Raw genomic sequence first — 17,104 nt, 5'->3', positions numbered from 1 at the left:
CCCAACCAAGTCAAACTGATTTTAAGATCTTACATGGCACTACCGATGAGTTTCTGTTCTTCTCTTTGTTGCACTCTTTCTGAGCACTGAAGCATTCCACGTATTTCGCATTACATTGTGTGACCAGCTGAAGGAAAAACAACATTTTAGTCTTCATTCAAGGGCAGAGTTGTGGACATACTAACTAACCTTGTTGTGATAATCATTTTGCATTTTGCAATATGTAGTTCAAAATATTTTGATGAACATATGTTAAATTTTATCAATAAAGGTAAAAAAAAAAACCAAAAAAGTATAATTGATAGCATTTGCCTGATGATCTGGGAAAAAATACCAATAATCAGATTACTACCTAGCAGATAATTTAGAAACTAGGAGAGTATTTTTGTTTCACAAGTGGTATTTCTCTGTTACCTTGGTTGTCTCTATGCTTGTCTTACTTCTTCTACCAGGGGTTTGGCTCCTTTGTGATAGGTACTAGGTAATAGATATTTCCTGAATGAATGTGGATTCTTCCTGTTGATGTCATCGGTTTTGTGAACCTTTTTCTTGGAATCCTTTAGGCATAAGGGCTCTGCTAAAAAGCGCTAATCGACTTCTCAAAGAATTGACTCAGTTCTCAGTAAATTTTTGTTGAACTGAACTGACATTTTTGTAAGGCTGTTACAAATAATTAGCCCAGTAGTTTGGTTACTCTTCCTGTTTTTATAAGTTGGTTGAACCACTTTGTCAATCCTGGATATCTATATTCTGGTTCATGTTAATAGAATACATGGGAATGGCCTCCTCTAAATACTAATGTCAAAGGCCCTGGATGTCGTTAAGTTTGATTATTTTTTCCCCTTCAAATTCTAAAGAGGTTAGTGTCTGTAAAAGGTCCAATTACCTGGTTCCCAATGGAATGAACTGATTTCTTTGATGAATTTTTTAAAAAGTACATGTACTGCACCAACATTGTAATAGGTATGAAATGGTTTCCATTTCCCTAAAGATGAATGATGTAGAGTATCTTTTCATGTGCTTATTGGTCATTTGTATATTTTCTTTGATAAAATGTGTATTCAAAACTTTTTCCCATTTTTGATTGAGTTGTGAGAGCTCTTTGTACATTTCGGACATAAGTCCTTTGCCAGAAATATGGTTTTCAAAAAATAAAAAGTACATGTAAAATACTACAGAAATAGGAAAGGCAGCCTTTAAAAAATGTTGGTACTTAATTATTTTACAGGAATTCATTTTAAACATATAAAATGAGACACTAATTACCTCAAATTTTTTTTAGAGTACTTTGGATGTTATGGAAGGAGAGCTATAAACATGAAATTGTCATGACTGAACTCTGAAATTAATCTTCCTCACTTCACATCACTTGCTCTAATTTGCTTGGCTGTCTCATTTCTTCAGGGGAGAGGCAAATGAAGGTTTCAGAGTCCATGGAAAGTTTTACCATGAAAACCAAAACTGTACAGACTCATCTCATTCTTCCCACCTTGATACAAATGAGAATTTACACGTGGAACAATGCAAAAAAAGAGAATTTAAAAGACTGAGAGACTAGGAAATAGAAAAGCACTTAGAGATTAGAGCAAGTTATAATAACTCCTTTGAGTTAACAGCTTTTCTGGTCTTAATTATGTTAACCACCCTTACAGTCTCTTTTTCCACCTTTCCTCCATTCCATATAAACCTTAACTGCTTTTAAATGTCATGCCCCTATCAAAACAACCGTTTAGGAAAAGTTACCTTTTGTCTAGTATTCTTTAGGAGCTCTTTCCTAGTTTCTAAATTATCTGCTAGGATGGTCTTCAATAACTATAAGGATAAGGATAAGATAGGGGAGGGTATTTTTCAGACAGTGGGGACTGACTTCAAAGCATTATGTCATTGTGGTCAGGGGCTGGTGCCCACGTTCAGATCTAGTTGTAAATTGGTCGGAAGAAAATGCAGCCCCGCACTCTCTACTTGGGCTCCAACAATGCAGACAGAGGTCGAACTCTGTATTTCTTTGCATTACACTTGAGGAGTATAAACAGTAATCCATTTCAGTCTGCATGTTCATGCAAAAGAAGACATGACCCCAAACTCGTGGCATTTCTTAATTCCTTGCTTTTTCACCAAAGAAATGTAGGAAAACGCTACCTTGAACTGTTTTTCCAGTCGTGTCTTTCCTCCTACTCCTGGTATGAGGATGCTGTTCACATAGCTATGCAGTTGATTTGAAGATACTTCGGTCTCTTTTCCAAGAATGGCTTCCAACAAGGCATCGTGGATGAAAATGTACTGCTCCTAACAGCATAATGTATGGCAGTCACTGAGCAGGGCCGCTAAGGGGTGGTCACTTCTACCCCATCCCTAAAATCGACCTTGGATGAGCTCTTCCCGTAGCAGGGACCTCCCCGTGGATTTCTTCAAGCATTACCCCTATCTGGGTTGCCCCCATACTTACTTGCTTATCCATTGTAACTTAGTTTATGGTAGAGACTGTGCTGAGTGTAGTTCTATATTCCCTACCATGCCCCAAACCAGCGGTTCTCAACCTTTGGGTCGCGAACAATGAAAATACATCCTGCATATCAGATATTTACATTACGATTCATAACAGTAGCAAAATTACAGTTATGAAGTAGCAACGAAAATAATTTTATGGTTGGGGGTCACCACAACGTGAGGAACTGTATTAAAGGGTCGTGGCATTAGGAAGGTTGAGTACCACTGGCCCAAACCATAGGTTCAATGTAGCATGCGATGGAGAAATGGGAGTTCAAAGAAGGACTTTAGAACCATTCTTTCACATACTATACATATATATTTTCACTCTCCACAGCCCTAGAGCCAACTGTATTGGCTACATAAGTGCTTGTGTAGTTGCTGAGGATTCCAAATTTAAGATCCACACAGAAATGGAAAACTGGGAGCCAAAGAATGGTATCCCAGCCAGGATCCCTTCTAATACCAACCAGTGAATTCTTCCAGGCCCTGAGAGAATGAATCTGTCGCCTCGATGCCATTCACCGCCCGGAGCCCCGGCAGCCGCTTACCTCCGTCTGGACGAGGTAGTTGCGCTGTGTCCTGATGTGCTTCAGGAAGCCCAGGACGTTCACTGTGCTTTTGTCTTTGATCTGCTGCAGCATGCTGTCGATCACTATGTAGGTGCCTGTCCTGCCCACGCCAGCGCTGCAAGACAGGAGGACACTCAGTAGGACCTCTTGCTTTCTCATGTCATGAACTGCGACTGGAACGATTACCATCTTAAGTGCTAATGAGCATAGAATCACCCTGTTTAGAGACGTTATTCATCCTGGATGGCATCCAAACAGTTTCTCAGCACAGGTCCCACTTCCTGAGTCTCGATGGGGAGCACAGCCTGGCTTCCTTCCACAGGCGCTGCAGCCACCTCCACAGCTGCTGCAGCAGGACGGGGGAGTGTCCCTTGCTGATTTGGCCTGTGCCTGGTTCCCCAACGCTCCCGTTATTCTGGGGGTGCCCACTGTCATTTCAGTAAACCCCCTTTCTGCCCAACGCTCCCCGCAACTCCCATCTGCTCAGTATTAGAAAGCTCCTATTCAAAGGGTGCTTTCCTTTAATATACCAGGTATAGAATACGAATGTCACATCTGGAGAACCTGGCCTCTTCTTCACATTTTTTTTTTATTAAATAAAAGTGCTTGTGTACTGAGCTCTGTGTACTGAGTAACAAGCTTCTTTAGGCAGAACCACCGCCCCCACCCCCGGCAGGTCCCCATCTCACACCGGTGTGCGATCCCCAAACCCTCCGATAGCCATTCATCTCTATTTTAGTGATTCCTAACTGGGCTAGCAAACATGCAGAGTTCTCTGGGATCTTAAACAGAAGATGGGTTCCAACTTCTGCAAAGGACCTTGTATAGCATAAGAACAGCCCAAACAAGTGCTGAGAAAATGCTGTGCAGCTATGAATATAAATCACAGCGTAAGCAACATCCACTTGAATACCAAAGTGAAAAAAAGGCCAAGATTACAATTACAAACAAAACTCAGTCAGAGCACTTTTTAAACAACCAACCAAGGCCGTTTAAGGTACTGCAGAGAGAGTGGGCTTCCAGAAGGCTTTCCCAGTGCTTTTTAGAAGTTTATAAAGCACGTGTAAACTGAAGTTTTGAAAATATAACCCTTTCATACACTATGATTATTATTATTTCATGGAACCCACTAGAAAAGCCATTTACAGAAACTCAAAATCTCTAGTGTGGGAAGCTGTCAAGTGGTGTTTCCGGTCAGATTTTTACATATGAGCAGCCTGCAGCTTCCCGATACATAATGGAGATTTTATTAATACAATAATGTTATAAAAATTAGAGGGTAAAGAGTAGGTTTTGTTTTAACCTTAAAAGCAGCAGATGCTTTCTTAATATCGTGGGAATATGGTGGTTTCATGTAACAGGTCTTACTGGTCCCAGTCTCCAACGAAGACTCAGTTCTAAACCAAAGAGCAGCAGGACCACCGCGGTCCAGACCCCCAGTCGGCCCCACACCCCTGCTCCGCCCACTTGGCAGGAACCCAGGCGGGAGGGAAGCCAGGCCTACCTGCAGTGCACCAGCACCGGGCCCATCTCCGGCGTGCGGGCGGCCGAGGACCTCCGCACGAAGGTCAGGACGGGGAGGGCGTACTCGGGGACGCCCATGTCAGGCCACTGTGTGTAGTGGTACTGGATCACCACCCGCTCGTTCTGACGGCCCTTGGGGTTCCCCTTCTGACCCTAGAGAAAGGCGAACATGGACAGCTTTACACTGAGTGTGAGCATTCGGGTAACAGCACCCCTGGCCTCGTGCGCCCCCACTGCTGCTCCAGGTCAGGTTATTTCCGCTCTGTGGCATCTCATGCCGTAAAAGGAGGCATTTTCCCAGCTGGATGAGAAGTACCAGACATCGCTTAGAAGGAAGAATGGCTTAAGAAAGAATGGTTTAGGATGATACCAAGAATGAATGTCTAAAATGCGGTTTTTGGACCTGGAACCATACAAAGCACTTTGTAATTTGCCTGCAGGCCTCATTCCTGACTTCCTGCCCCGCCTCCAGAGGCCTCCGTGCCTTGCTTTCCGCTGACTGTGGCCAGGAACGCCCCCCGCCCCCCCCCACGCCTAGGAGATCTTCAGGAGCCCAAGTGCAGGCGGACCCTGAGTGACAACTGAATCTCAATCTCTATACATTTATCACTTTTATAAGTGAATTTTTCAGAGTCCTTTTCCTTTAAGTGGCTGAACTTTTTACATTTTAACTACTTTAGATGAAAAATTTCCCCAAACAGATCACTTACTATGATACCGCTTTTCTTATATACCTCTTCTAAAAATGAAAAAACAAACAAAACAGAAAGGTCTGCTGGCTCGGTCATTACCAAGTCAGCACTGCGGCCTGTGGTGCTTGGGCCTGTGCTATAAGGCCCCCATGGCTCTGGTTTCATAATTCTTCTGTGGACTCTCATCTTCCTGTTTCTTTCTCATTTTCAATTACGACTTTACCCTCTTATCAGTGTGCAAAACATCTAAGGTTCTGATGTACTTCCTCCCCTGACTTAAGCTGTTTCTAAAATTAAGAGTAAGTGGGCCATGTTTAAAAACCTTAAGGGCTTCCCTGAGTAATGGGCGTTGCAAGTATGAATTGATTGCTGGCTTGCACCAGCTCAGTTCTATTAGAGAGAACATAGATACTGACATTTATATGCTTCTGCCATTCTGGGGGAAAAACTAAAGAAAGAAAGGAGTCAATAGCCTTGGACCCCAGATGGTCCTCAGAGCAACTGAAATTGTATAAAATAATTTGAGTAAATGAATTCTTCTGGAGTAAGGGGGCTACAGCTTTATCACATTCTCAAAGATGTCCAAGACTCAAAGAAAAAAAAATCGGTCAAGACCCACTGCTACGAACAGCCAATACTCCAAGTCTCCGCAGAGTAACCAGTCCACATCCTCAAGGGGCATCGGTGCAGAGGACCCAGTGCTGCTGTCCTCATCTGAGTCGCGCAGGGACCATGGAGTGTGAACAGCCCGAGACTCACACCCTGTGGAAGGGCTGCTTTCAGGCTAACTGTTCCTCTTTCCCAAACTCCACGGGGCAAAGCAAAGTGAAGCGGGTTTCTTCACTCCAGCCCTCTGACCATGCGTGTCACTGCACCTTTCTAAGGGGGATGTGGATTATGTAGCCTTTAGTTTTCCGTAAGTAGCATCCTGTAGGCTTAGCGTTCCTTAAAAGCTGTCAGAAAATTGGAATTAAAAAGCTAACGCAAGCCCTGACCAGATTGGCTCAGTGGCTGGAGTGTCAGCCACAGACTGAAGGATCCCGGGTTTGATTCCGGTCAAGGGCATGTGCCAGTTGCAGGCTCAGTCCCCAGCCCTGGTGGGGCAGGTGTGGAAGGCAACCGATAGATGTGTCTCTCGCACATCGATGTTTCTTTCTCTCTATCTCTCCCCCTCCCTTCCACTCCCTCTGGTGAGGATTAACAACAAAAACAAAACAAAAGCTAACTCAACACAGATGCTGACATATCTGCCATGTACCAAAGCCTAAGAGGACCTTTTCTAAAATGAAGCCTTCTTCATAAAGAGGTTAAAGAACCCAATCAGTTAAACCCTATTCTGTACTTTGCCAACATTTTTCACACAACACAGTGATGACAATCAAAGAGCTGTGGAAAATGTTTTAAAATACTTGCAAAAACCCAAGCTGGTTATGAGAACTGGCCTTGGTTGTGCAGTCATTTCCATGCAAGTTTAAAGGGAGCCGCCCTGCGCGCCCGCCCCCTGGCCTTGATACCTTCTTCACTTTTGCGTTTCTGACTGAGAAACGACGGACAGTGTAGCAGGCGTGGACTTTTGTGCTCTTCAGTGTGACAATAATGTTTCCATACTCCTCACTGTTCTCTGTCGGCCAATACTGATCACATTTTCGCTGCAAAAAAAAAAAAGTTGTAAATGGCAAATGCAATTTGTGCCACAATTGTACTGTTGATAACGTAACTTCAAGAGACAGTGTTAAAGCGCAGGTAGTATCGCATGTAGCCGACAGAAAAGGAGCTCACGGGCTGCAAGCCACAGGCCGGCAAGATCATTAGAGACATGAGCCCCGTACTCACGATCATCTTTCAACACATGATCTACTACCACGCGGGCTTAAGAAGAGACCTGTATGTTGCAGCCGTGAGAAATGTGGGGTGGAACCTGTTATAATGGGAGCGGGAGGAAGGCAAGGCCGCACTCACAGCTGGGGCTGCCAAAGGCAAAACGGGGACTCCAGCCGCCCAAGGGAAGCTGCAGTGATTCGAGCACCAAGCCTGCAACCTTGCCTCATTCCAGCCCAAATCAACGTCATCGGTTCTAAGTTCATCATCTAACAGCTAAAACACTGACCACCATCTTTCAAAAAGGTCCTTTAATGCTGGCCCGGGTGTTAAGGCGGTCTCTTCACCTCCCCGTCGGAACTGTTACTCGTTCTCTGGCTACACTGTTTCTTCCAACTCCCCTGCTTCTGTTCTCTCTACCCCGACATGTGGACGCCCCTCCTGTCCTTTTCAGCCCGTGCAACTCTCCTCCTCACTCACTGTTCAAATCTCACTTCAAAATGGCCGTGTGAGCAGACAGAGCCGTCTACTTCCAGCATCGCCCCAATACCTGCTCCTCTCCGCACCACAGGTGACCCACGCCCACCAGTGCACGCTCACTCCGCACAAGCATGGCCAGGCGAGGGCAGGGACGCTCCTCATTCCTCTAACTCCGCGCCTGGTCAAGCCCTCCCCCCTAATCCTTCTCCCCACCCAGCAGGTGCTCCATAAATATGTTTTTTGAACAAGGATATATGATTAAGAGGCTCTTACTCTTCCCTTTTCCACAAGGTTTGTAATCATGATGATGATTCCAGTGTTTTGTTCCCAAATCATCCTCCAGAAATCTTCAAATGTAGACTTTAGAGGTCCCTGGGTGGCGATGTAGGCTTTTGCTTTGTTATAACCCTTCAAAGACGACACAGCACAAAGTCAGAGGGAAGCAGTGTCACAGAGCAGTTAATAACTCAAGTGCCGGTCACGCAGGACAGGCTGTGTTTCTGGTGAGAGCTCTGTGCAGCATTACAACACATCGGAACCTCCCCGCGGCCCTCGCCAATGGTCAGAAACAGGTGTGCAAAAACAGTCTGACTTACATCGACATAGTTTGCATTAATGTAGTCGCTGTGCTTAGAGTCTTTTCCTGGTAGAGGTCTTAACTTCACCCTGCTGTGATCATCTGTGGAGAAGAAAACAGAACAGCAGACCAAAATGTACAATTCAGAAAGTAGCAGCATTCCGAAGCACAAAACAGGCCAAGAGGTCATGTGGCATCTCCCAGAAGACCCCTGGCATCTCATCAGAAGAACAGAAATTAAAAGACCCAGCATCTGAACCTCATGTAAAAAACAGCCTCATGCTCTGACCTGTGAGTGCCCCAAAATGCAGACAGAGGTCCTCATTGGTCCATCTAAAACCACTGCAAGTTGCGACCCCCCAACATTTCCTTCTCCTGCACTTGAAAACCAAAGTCCAAGGCCTTTGACTAGCCCATGCCCTTCTCCACTCCCCATCACTACAGATATTAAAACAGTGATTGTTAGGAAACAACAAAGTTTTTGGGAAATGCATGGCTCAGACTACAGGCACGCCTAGAAATGATCTGTTTTAAAAGAATGTTCTTAGGAATGCTTTTGATTTTGATGAATCCACTATTAATTTTTAATAGTTCTAATTTTTAATAGTTCTCAGGTACTGTTGAATTATTTAATTGTTAAGCATGGTATCAAAATGCGGTTATTTTAAAACTGGAAAAAGTCTCTTATTGTACAGAAGATTGTCTTTGTAACATTTTGGTATACAGTAATTTTTTGTTCTAGCAAGTCCACAGCATCTATTTTCAGCGGTTTCACTGCTAAATTATTCCGGAGTCCCTGCCAGCCTAACAGAGCTTTCAACACTGAGGGAGCTACAGCTGCCTGTAAGGGTACTGTCCTTGCATGGCTCTGAGTCAGTGACCAGATTTCAGGATCCACTTAACTTTAGCTGTGACCAAAAGGGGATGATGCTGCGTTGACCAGAATCGAACCTGGGACCTTTCAGTCCGCATGCCTACGCTCTATCCACTGAGCCAAACCGGTTTCGGCGATCCACTTAACTTTAGCTGTGACCAAAAGGGGTGATGCTATGTGCCTCTAGTTGCCCAACAGAGTGAGCTTGTGTTTCTAGGATAACAAACTAAATAAAATAAAGCTGAGGTCATAATTTTATTTTCCCTAGCTAGAAATGGGCACAAGCCAGTTCACACTTCTGTGTATAGTCATGGCCACCCAAGGCTAGTTCAAAAAGAAGCCCAATGAACGGTGAGCCCAGACACGACTGACTGTATCAAGCACCTTTTGAAAGCCGCCTACCTTCTGGAACCGTGAATTGCTTGTTCTGACAAACTCAGACTATAGTTGACATGGGCAGGACTGCCTCATGGAAATAGACCCTGAATGAAACATTTCAATAAGGCACCTGGATACAAACTGTTCTGCGTTCTTAGCATTATGTTGTCAATTATTTCTCAGAGGGACAAATAAAAAACATCCTTCAAGTTGCAATTTCACATTTAATTAATAAGGTAATAGAATGGCTAAACAGAACAATGCCGGAGTTGGCGTGCTGGCATCCACATATAACTTAAAAGTTGTGATGCTTTGTGAGAAAGGTGTTTTTCTGGCATGTTCAAGGACACATTTTACTTGTTCCATGACATTTCCATGCTACTCTCTGCTATGCATAGGTGTTAATATAGGGGTGGACCAAGGTGATGAGTGATATGCCCAGAACCTGGCCAAATGGCCAGGAGAACACCACGACCCAACTCTCCGAACTCACAACAACGGACCCGCATGTGATTTGAATTTGTGCAAATACAGTCACAATGAACCTGAGAAAGTATAACCACATCTAAGTGGAGATGGTGGTTTTCCAGCAAAACCAGGACCCTTGGTCACGTCACACAGAAGCTGCTTTGATTTCCTCCCTTTGCTTTGCCACATGTTTAGCCAAGACAGTGAGGTCACTAGAAGTAAAGATTGCTGTGGTGGAGAGAGAGGTATGTATGGACATGTGCCAGCCACATCTATGCAGAGATCACTGCCTTAAGTCATATGGTTAGAAATGAGCTACAAATCCTCACAATCTCAGCACAGTGAGCCTTGACTGGATTGGCCAACAAATACTACCAGAGTCAATTCACTCACAGATGGAGAGAAAAGAAAAGTTTGATTCTTCTTCCTTGTTCTCTTGTTTACCTGACTCATTCTCTCAGATAACTGAAACAGATACTCTTTATCAAAAAATGACTTGTGGCTCTTTTAAAACTTTATCTAGAGGAAGAAGTAAAACTACATTCATAGATGACACAATATTGTATTTAGAAATGCTAAGAAATCCACAAAAATAACACAAAAATAACTATTAGACCTAATAAATTAGTTCAGCCACGGCTGTAAGACACCATATAAACATACAAAAATCAACTGTATTTCTATACATTCAGTGAACAATCTGAACATAAAATTAAGTAGACAATTCCATTTAAAATAGCATTAAAAAGAATAAAATACCCAGCAATATATTGCATAAAAATGTAACACCTTTAAAATGCAGACTATAAAACATTTGTTGAAAGAAATAAAAGATGACCTAAGTAAATGGAAAGACATCCCATCTTAATGAATTGAAAGAGTATTGTTAAGATGATGGCAGTGCTTCCCAAATTAATCTACAGATTTGATGCAATCCATATCAAAATCCCAGCTATGCTTTTTCTTATGGTAATAAACAAGCTGATCCTTTAGCTAATTCATGTGGAAACACAAGGGACCCAGATTAGCCGGGAAAAAAATCTTGAAGAAGAACAAAGTTGGAAGGCTCACAGTTCCCCAACCTCAAAGCTTATTACAAACCTATAGTCAGTAATCAAGACAATGTAGTACTGATATAAGGATAGACATTACTGGTATAGAATTGAGAGTCCAGAAATAAACCCTTATACCTATGGTCAGTTAATTTTCAATTAAAGGTCCTAAGGCAATTCAATGGGGAAGAGTACTGGGACAACTGGATATCAATATACAAAGAATGAAGTTGACCCCTACCTCACACCATATACAAATATTAATTTAAAATTGATCAAAGACTAAATATAGAAGCGAAAACCATATCATGACCGTGGATTAGGCAATGATTTCTTAGGTATGCCACGAAAAGCATAGGCAACAAAATAAAAAACATACATAGGATTTCTCCATAATTAAAAAAAAATCGGGTGACCCATAAATGTATACACACCCTTTAAATAATTATAAAGGCAGTGTTTATTAAAATACATTTCATTCTCAAAACTGAGCTATCAGCTGTTACAGTGCGTATACATTTTTCTGGGACACTCTTGTATGTGCATCGAAGGAGGACGCCATTGAGAAAGTGAGAAGGGAATGCACAGAATGAGAGGAAATGCTTGCAAATCTGTCCGATCAGGGATTTGTATCCAGAATGTCTAAAGAACTCAAACTAGAAAAAAAAGGGTAAGTAATCCATTTAAAAAATGGACAAAGAATGTGAATAGATATTTCTCCAAAGAAAATATACAAATGGCCAATAAGTACATGAAAAGATGGTCAACATCACTAATCACTAGGGAAATGGAAGTCTGAACCACGGTGAGATACCGCTTCATATGCATTAGGATGGCTCTTATAAAAAAAAAAGTAACAAGTGTTGATGAGAATGTGGAAACACTGGAACCCTAATATATTGCTGGCTGGAAGGTAAAGTCGTGCAGCCACTTTAAAAAACAGTTTGGGAGTTCTTCAACATTTTAAATATAAACTTACCACATGACCTGGCTATTGCATTCCTAAGTATAATCCCAAGAGAATTAAAGATAGATGTCTACGGAAAACCATATATATAAATGTTTGTAGCAGCATTATTCATAATAAAAAAGTTGAAATAATACAAATGTCCATTAAATGATAAATGAGTAAGCAAAACATGGTATAGCTATAGCACAGGGTATTATTTATAAGGACTTAAATACTGATACAGCTACAACATGGATAAATCTTGAGCACATCATGCTATGTAGAAGAAGCCAGACACAAAGGGCCACATGTTGTCTGATTGCATTTATATAAAATGTCAACATAGGCAACCCATGGAGACAGAAAGTAGGTAAGTGGTTTCTAGGGAGTTTAGAGGGATGAACTGGGCGTGGCTGGGTAATGGGGTTTCTTGTTCCTAAGAATGTTCTATAGCTAGATAGTGGTGGTGGTCGTACAACTCTGACTCCACTAAAAAGCAGTGGAATGTAAACTAGCTCTAAATGGGTGAATTTAATGGTATGTGAATTATATCTCACTGAAGTATTACAGACTCCAGCACTGTTCAAATTTAAGTGGTCCAGTTTACATGCACTATTACATAAAACTCTGTAATGTGTTCCTTACCATCATGTATGTTAACCATAAACACCTGTGCACCTGCACTAATAGCACTGATATATTATCTGCCAGTGACCCAAGCACGGGTATCTACGAAAAGTGGCAATCAAGCCACAGAAGCGGCCTGTGCTGCTATGGTATTCATGGGCTCCATAAGAGTAACGCTTATTTGTCCTGGCCGGTTTGGCTCAGTGGATAGAGTGTCGGCCTGCGGATTGAAGGGTCTCAGGTTCGATTCCAGTCAAGGGCACATGCCCAGATTGCAGGCTTGATCTCCAGTGGGGGGCATGCGAGAGGCAGCTGATGAATGATTCTCTCTGAGCATTGATGTTTCTATCTCCCTCTCCCTTCCTTTCTGAAATCAATAAAAAATATATTTTTTAAAAAAGAATAACACTTATTTGAGTCTGGGATCTACAGGATACTCTTGACCCTGGAAATATGTTGGCTAGGACTAAACACGTGGGCCACAAGGACTGGAGGCTCATTACTTAGGGCAGAGACCAATTACCTAGTCTCAGAAAGATGGCTTTGAAAGTCAATTTACTTGATTCAATTTCAGAATTTCTATTTGTATTAAAAGATTTGGCTCTCGCTGGTTAAAACAATGTCAAGATAGCCACATGACATTAAAATTTTTTGGTTTCACATATGGAATCACATGTGAAAACAGTGACGTTCAGAACATTTTCTTTTAATCATCTTATTATTAAGATTAATCAAAGAGATCCTACAGCTTAATGAAAGACGGAGGGGGCAGCAAATGTCCCCATTTCTTCCTGGGTACTGTGGAAGATGGGTGAGTGACAGGTAACTTGCAAGGGTAGCTCTTTGTTGGCACCCTGATTCTGACCGCTTGGCTTTCAGCTTACACCCCGCATGAAGATCTAATCTCCTCGCAGGTGAAAAGAGCTCGGAGTTGATTACTCACATGCTAAAATGTTGATGTATCTGTTTTTGTGCTTGTTATCTGGATGATTGGAATGTTCTGCGGTGATGTTCATGTCAGCCGTACAGCGTTGGACTTCCTAGTGAAGAAAGCAAAAGATTTCAGAGGTTTTAGACACACTCGAGACGTTGAACAACAAGCACAAAGTATTCACTCAGTCCCTAGCCACTGCCACTGTTACCTCCCCAAACAACTTCAGAAATAATTAGTACTGACATAGTCCTAACAAACGTACGAGGGATGTGAACAAGATAAAAGGATTTCATTCTTTACTAATTCATCAATCATCTACTTTAATACAGATTTCTCCCTAGACATGGGGATTACAAAGGAGTATCTCTTTTTAAGTCTGTCACAGTCTCATGGGGGAGAAAACCATGCAAAAAGATGATAGTCAAGCGTGATTAACAGAAAAGAGGCCTGAAGAAATTAGGGTCTGAGCATAGAGGAATGTTTCAGACGAGAGACCCTTCACGGGTCCTAAAGAATAAGCCAGCATTTTCCAGGCAGACATATAAAACCCCACCATGAGTTGCAATATGCTTATCAATTATATAGTCTCATTTAAAATTTCATTTATTTCTTTGAAAGAGAGGGGAGGAAGGAGTAGAAGGAGGGAAAGGAGGGAGAGGGAGAAGGAAGGAGAGAGAAACATTGATTTGTTGTTTCACTTATTTATACATTCACTGGTAGCTTCTTGGATGTGCCCTGACCCCGGATCAAACCCACAACCTTGGTGTATTGGAACGATGGTCTAGCTACCTGGCCAGAGCTACCTAGCCTCATTTTATAACTATCAGATTGCAAATTGACTATAAAGGCTAAAATATATGTCTCTGATAATTATCTGTGAGCTCTGATTTTATTTAAATCACCCTTCTTTACAGAAACAGCAGAAGCAGCAATTCTCATTGGCTACCTGTGCCATGGGTCTAAACATCATCCATTAGCCGAAACAAGGTGCTGAAAAGTCAAACTTTTCTACACTGTTGTGCTTCAAACCCGTGAAAGTGCTGGAGCTACCTCATAAGGGAAGTCCGTGACAGCGCACAGCTGCTACAGACAGGGGCGAAGTGGCCAGCTCATCAGGGGACAGTCTTCCACATGGCGGACGTAGCAGCGTTTAGGAGCTCGCAGACTCTCTTTCACAGAGGAGCTGCAGAGCCCTTGTGGGTGTTTCCCACAGTGTTGTCATCAGGCATCACGAACACACGGCTTTCACATTCACAGAGGACTTCCGATGACCAGGCCTCTCCTCTCCGAGGAGGAACCCACTTTAATCAAAGCAGCACTAGTATAAAAACAAAGGGGCGCCATCTAGTGAAGGAAATCACATTCATGGGCTCCCGATTCTGGGACGCTGTAGATGGAATTTTTCAAAATTGTGGGCCTTCCCATTTGTCCATTAAAAAAAAGAAGAAAAGCCCACAGGCAAGAATTCAACACACTCCTGTGTCTCATGACAATGCTACCCTTTTCTTACTCTTATGATTTATAACTATCAGATTGCAAATTGACTATAAAGACTCAGTCCTGAAATGACACTGATATATAGCCCAATCGTCATATCTGGCTAAAATATATGTCTCTGATAATTATTTGTGAGCTCTGATTTTATTTAAATCACCCTTCTTTACAGAAACAGCAGAAGCAGCAATTCTCATTGGCTACCTGTGCCATGGGTCTAAACATCATCCATTAGCCTAAACAAGGTGCTGAAAAGTCAAATTTTTCCACACTGTTATGCTTCAAACCCGTGAAAGTGCTGGAGCTAACTCATAAGGGAAGTCCGTGACAGCGCACAGCTGCTACAGACAGGGGCGAAGTGGCCAGCTCATCAGGGGACAGTCTTCCACGTGGCGGACGTAGCAGCGTTTAGGAGCTCGCAGACTCTCTTTCACAGAGGAGCTGCAGAGCCCTTGTGGGTGTTTCCCACAGTGTTGTCATCAGGCATCACGAACACACGGCTTTCACATTCATAGAGGACTTCCGGTGACCAGGCCTCTCCTCTCCGAGGAGGAACCCACTTTAATCAAAGCAGCACTAGTATAAAAACAAAGGGGCGCCATCTAGTGAAGGAAATCACATTCATGGGCTCCCGATTCTGGGACGCTGTAGATGGAATTTTTCAAAATTGTGGGCCTTCCCATTTGTCCATTAAAAAAAAGAAGAAAAGCCCACAGGCAAGAATTCAACACACTCCTGTGTCTCATGACAATGCTACCCTTTTCTTACTCTTATGATAAGCTCTGATAATTTCTATTCCAGCGGTTTGTAATCTATGGCTTGGCAAACGCTGGCTTAAAGAGGCCTAAGGCTGCCTTTGGCTCTTTTCCCTAAAACGAGATAAAATGTTGGGCACAAAGCGATGCGTCGGAGATCTCAACATGGACAAGAGCACAGCCATGCTCGCCATACTCAGCGCATTTGGGGAATGGGCCTTCGGAATCATCTAGAAAGCCCGAGGTAGACTCTTTTGAACAGTATCAGGGCAGAGAACCTTTGAAAATGGACCTGTATTCCGGAAAACATGAATTCAATCCATGCACAGATCCCTGAACAACGTGACACCCTTTGCTTCTGGGTTTTGAAGGTCATGGGCTGGCCAGTGCCTCCTCAGGGCTGAGCTGCTGGAAGGCGGTGTGCCGAGACCCCAGCTTTTAGTGCTGTAGCTGGAGATGCATGTTGTTTGCTGGTATTTCCCCCCACGGTGCAAGTCTGACCACCCTTAGCCACGGACTGAGGTTGAGCCTCTATTATAATGTAATGCAATTGACGGAGCCTGCGTGGGAGCAGCTGTCTGCCCTGCTTACAGCAGTCATCCGATATGGCCAATCAGACTCTTGGTTGTCTAAAACCCTCCATCGGATCCGTGGCCTCTGTTTCACTTTTCCAATTATGTGAATGACAGAAAACAAAGAATCGTCATAAACCATGTTAAATCCGATTTTATTAGAAACCGGGGCGTTTGCCTAAGGCCTTGTGATTCTGTCTTGTTGATGGTGATGTCATCTGTAATTCCTTGCAGTGCTGCCTGGCTCATCCGGGTGAGAACATCCTCTGGTCTTGGAGGGCGGCTTCCCCCATCAGAACTGGCACTTCAAAGTCAATGTGATTTTCACAGGTGCGGAGCCTTCCAAGTGGCGGACGGAGTGTGCATAGGGAAGCTGCCTACTTAGCACTCTGACCAGTAGTTTAGGATTTGAGTTTACAACTATTTTACTGTCTATATAGCAAAGCTGGCATTCTCAAAACGACATCCTTAGCTCCAAGAGGCACATCACCACAGAAGAGGTTTAAAATACGGTGAAGCTTCAAAAATGAACACACATAAAATCTCTAAAAGCTGAAAGAGTCTCAGAATTCCTGGGAGGCGAAGCAGCATTATCCCCCTCTGCCTGGAGACCATCGGAGGCACAACTGGAACGAATAACTGAATGAAAATGCACCCGGACATCTCTCGGCTGCCTCCGCGTCACCAGCAGGCCAGGGAGAACATCCGGGCCGGCTGACCCGTGTGAGGCCAAGCGTGTACTATTCTCGTTGCCGGGTTCCGCCCGCTGCTGGTCACACCGCATCGTCCCGCCTGGACTCCGCTCAGGCCGCAAACTGCTGCCCACAATTTCCTTCTGATGCTGCCCTGAC

At 43.3% G+C, this 17,104-nt stretch overlaps 1 protein-coding gene across 1 annotated transcript in view; it reads right to left on the bottom strand.

The window, feature by feature from the left end:
* Window positions 1-17,104, bottom strand: part of PTPRG (protein tyrosine phosphatase, receptor type G) — a 531,589-nt gene that overhangs the window by 12,952 nt on the left and 501,533 nt on the right. The window contains exons 18-25 of the mRNA XM_015558213.1: window positions 13,442-13,538; window positions 8,170-8,252; window positions 7,847-7,981; window positions 6,790-6,924; window positions 4,564-4,736; window positions 3,039-3,174; window positions 2,140-2,286; window positions 34-127 (exon numbers count right to left, since the gene is read on the bottom strand). Coding sequence (XP_015413699.1) covers window positions 34-127; window positions 2,140-2,286; window positions 3,039-3,174; window positions 4,564-4,736; window positions 6,790-6,924; window positions 7,847-7,981; window positions 8,170-8,252; window positions 13,442-13,538 — 1,000 coding nt within the window. The remainder of the gene's footprint in view (window positions 1-33; window positions 128-2,139; window positions 2,287-3,038; window positions 3,175-4,563; window positions 4,737-6,789; window positions 6,925-7,846; window positions 7,982-8,169; window positions 8,253-13,441; window positions 13,539-17,104) is intronic.

This window comes from Myotis davidii, unplaced genomic scaffold, assembly GCF_000327345.1.
Source record: "Myotis davidii unplaced genomic scaffold, ASM32734v1 scaffold189, whole genome shotgun sequence".
NCBI lineage: Eukaryota > Metazoa > Chordata > Mammalia > Chiroptera > Vespertilionidae > Myotis > Myotis davidii.
This window is presented reverse-complemented; position numbering and strand designations above follow the sequence as displayed.